Consider the following 1,306-nt stretch of genomic DNA (forward strand, 5'->3'; position numbering starts at 1 on the left):
ACATAAATAAATGATAATAAACTTTTAACAATCCGTCAATTGTTACCAAATACATTTATAAAAAATTGTCAAATAAGTAGTCAAAATCTACTTAACAAAAAGTAAAAAACTTTAACAATAAATTCTAAACTCTATTTACCAAATAGGGTCAATACCGCATGTCCCCGAGCATTCAGGCTTTTTCTTTTTCTTCTTCTTTTTCTTATGTTTGGACGTCCCCCTATTTTCTTGGCATACTGAAACTTCATCTTTAGGGCTTTTGATCTTTTTAGATCCTTAATTCCAAAAATGGAGGTTAAAAACTTAGTCAAAGACAAGAAATTCTGGGTCGCTTCCTTCCTCATTGCTTGGGCTGCTGGACTTCAGGTACTTCTTTCCAATTCTTGCTAAATCCCCAACCCTTTTTCGCAATTTGTTTAGGATCATTTCTACGTATATTACTTTTTCATTTTTTTTTTTGTTTTTTTTTGTGTGTTAGAAATAGATGAATCAAACTTCTTTGACTTCTAATTCTTTCTGGGTATAGGGACATATGATGTGGTTACAAAAGCAGGAATCTTTCAAGCAGAAATTTGGGGATTTAAACGACACTGATAAGTAGAATTTAGTACTTCTTAATTTGAATTTTGAGGTTAGCTTATAATTGAACTTCTTCTTGTTTTGGTTTCTTTTAGAAATTGGGGATTTATGGCTTGTAATTGATAATCCACAGAATAGCGACGATTGTTGTAGAATTTATTTCATTGAGTTAATGGCTTGTGAATAATACTAAACTTTTGCAGATAATTTTTATGTTGTTTTGGATTGGAAAATTTTATTTACTCATGAGGTTGAATCCTATAAATAATGTGTTTTGCTGAAAATAATTCATGCTCTTTGGTCTATTGCTGCAGACTTGATAAGAATATTTGCTTAAGCTGTCTTGTATTAGAAATATTGATTCATTGTAGTCTGTCTATGATTATGGAGGGTGGCTTAGAGAGGATAACGATCTGATTTGTGGAAAGGTGATGCCTAATTTGGTTTATTACCCACTGTGAGTGTGACTGATAATGTTTTCCAGTCTCTGACTGAGGGATTGTTAGGTTTATATGGTTTCCAGCCCCTGACTGAGGGATTGTTGGTTTATATGGATTTCGACGATATTGGAATATGATATGGTACTATTGACCGAAAATATGTATGCATATATTTTAGTGGATGATTTTCCCTCAGGTGAAGTTGTCTCTTATTATGTGTGTTGACTTGATGGTAACAATGAAAATTGCTGCCAATTACTTTCTCAGGTGTTTTTGCCTTTTTGGTC

At 32.6% G+C, this 1,306-nt stretch overlaps 1 protein-coding gene across 1 annotated transcript; it reads left to right on the forward strand.

Annotated features, from left to right (window-relative positions):
- Positions 1–240: 240 nt before the first annotated feature.
- Positions 241–821, forward strand: LOC104886964 (hypothetical protein; the record flags this gene model as incomplete). Its single annotated transcript, XM_010671529.3, has 2 exons — positions 241–366; positions 527–821. Coding segments are annotated over 2 exons (201 nt in total), but the record flags the coding sequence as incomplete, so codon positions are not given.
- Positions 822–1,306: the final 485 nt, after the last annotated feature.

Source organism: Beta vulgaris, chromosome 2, assembly GCF_026745355.1.
Source record: "Beta vulgaris subsp. vulgaris cultivar EL10 chromosome 2, EL10.2, whole genome shotgun sequence".
NCBI classification, from domain to species: domain Eukaryota; kingdom Viridiplantae; phylum Streptophyta; class Magnoliopsida; order Caryophyllales; family Amaranthaceae; genus Beta; species Beta vulgaris.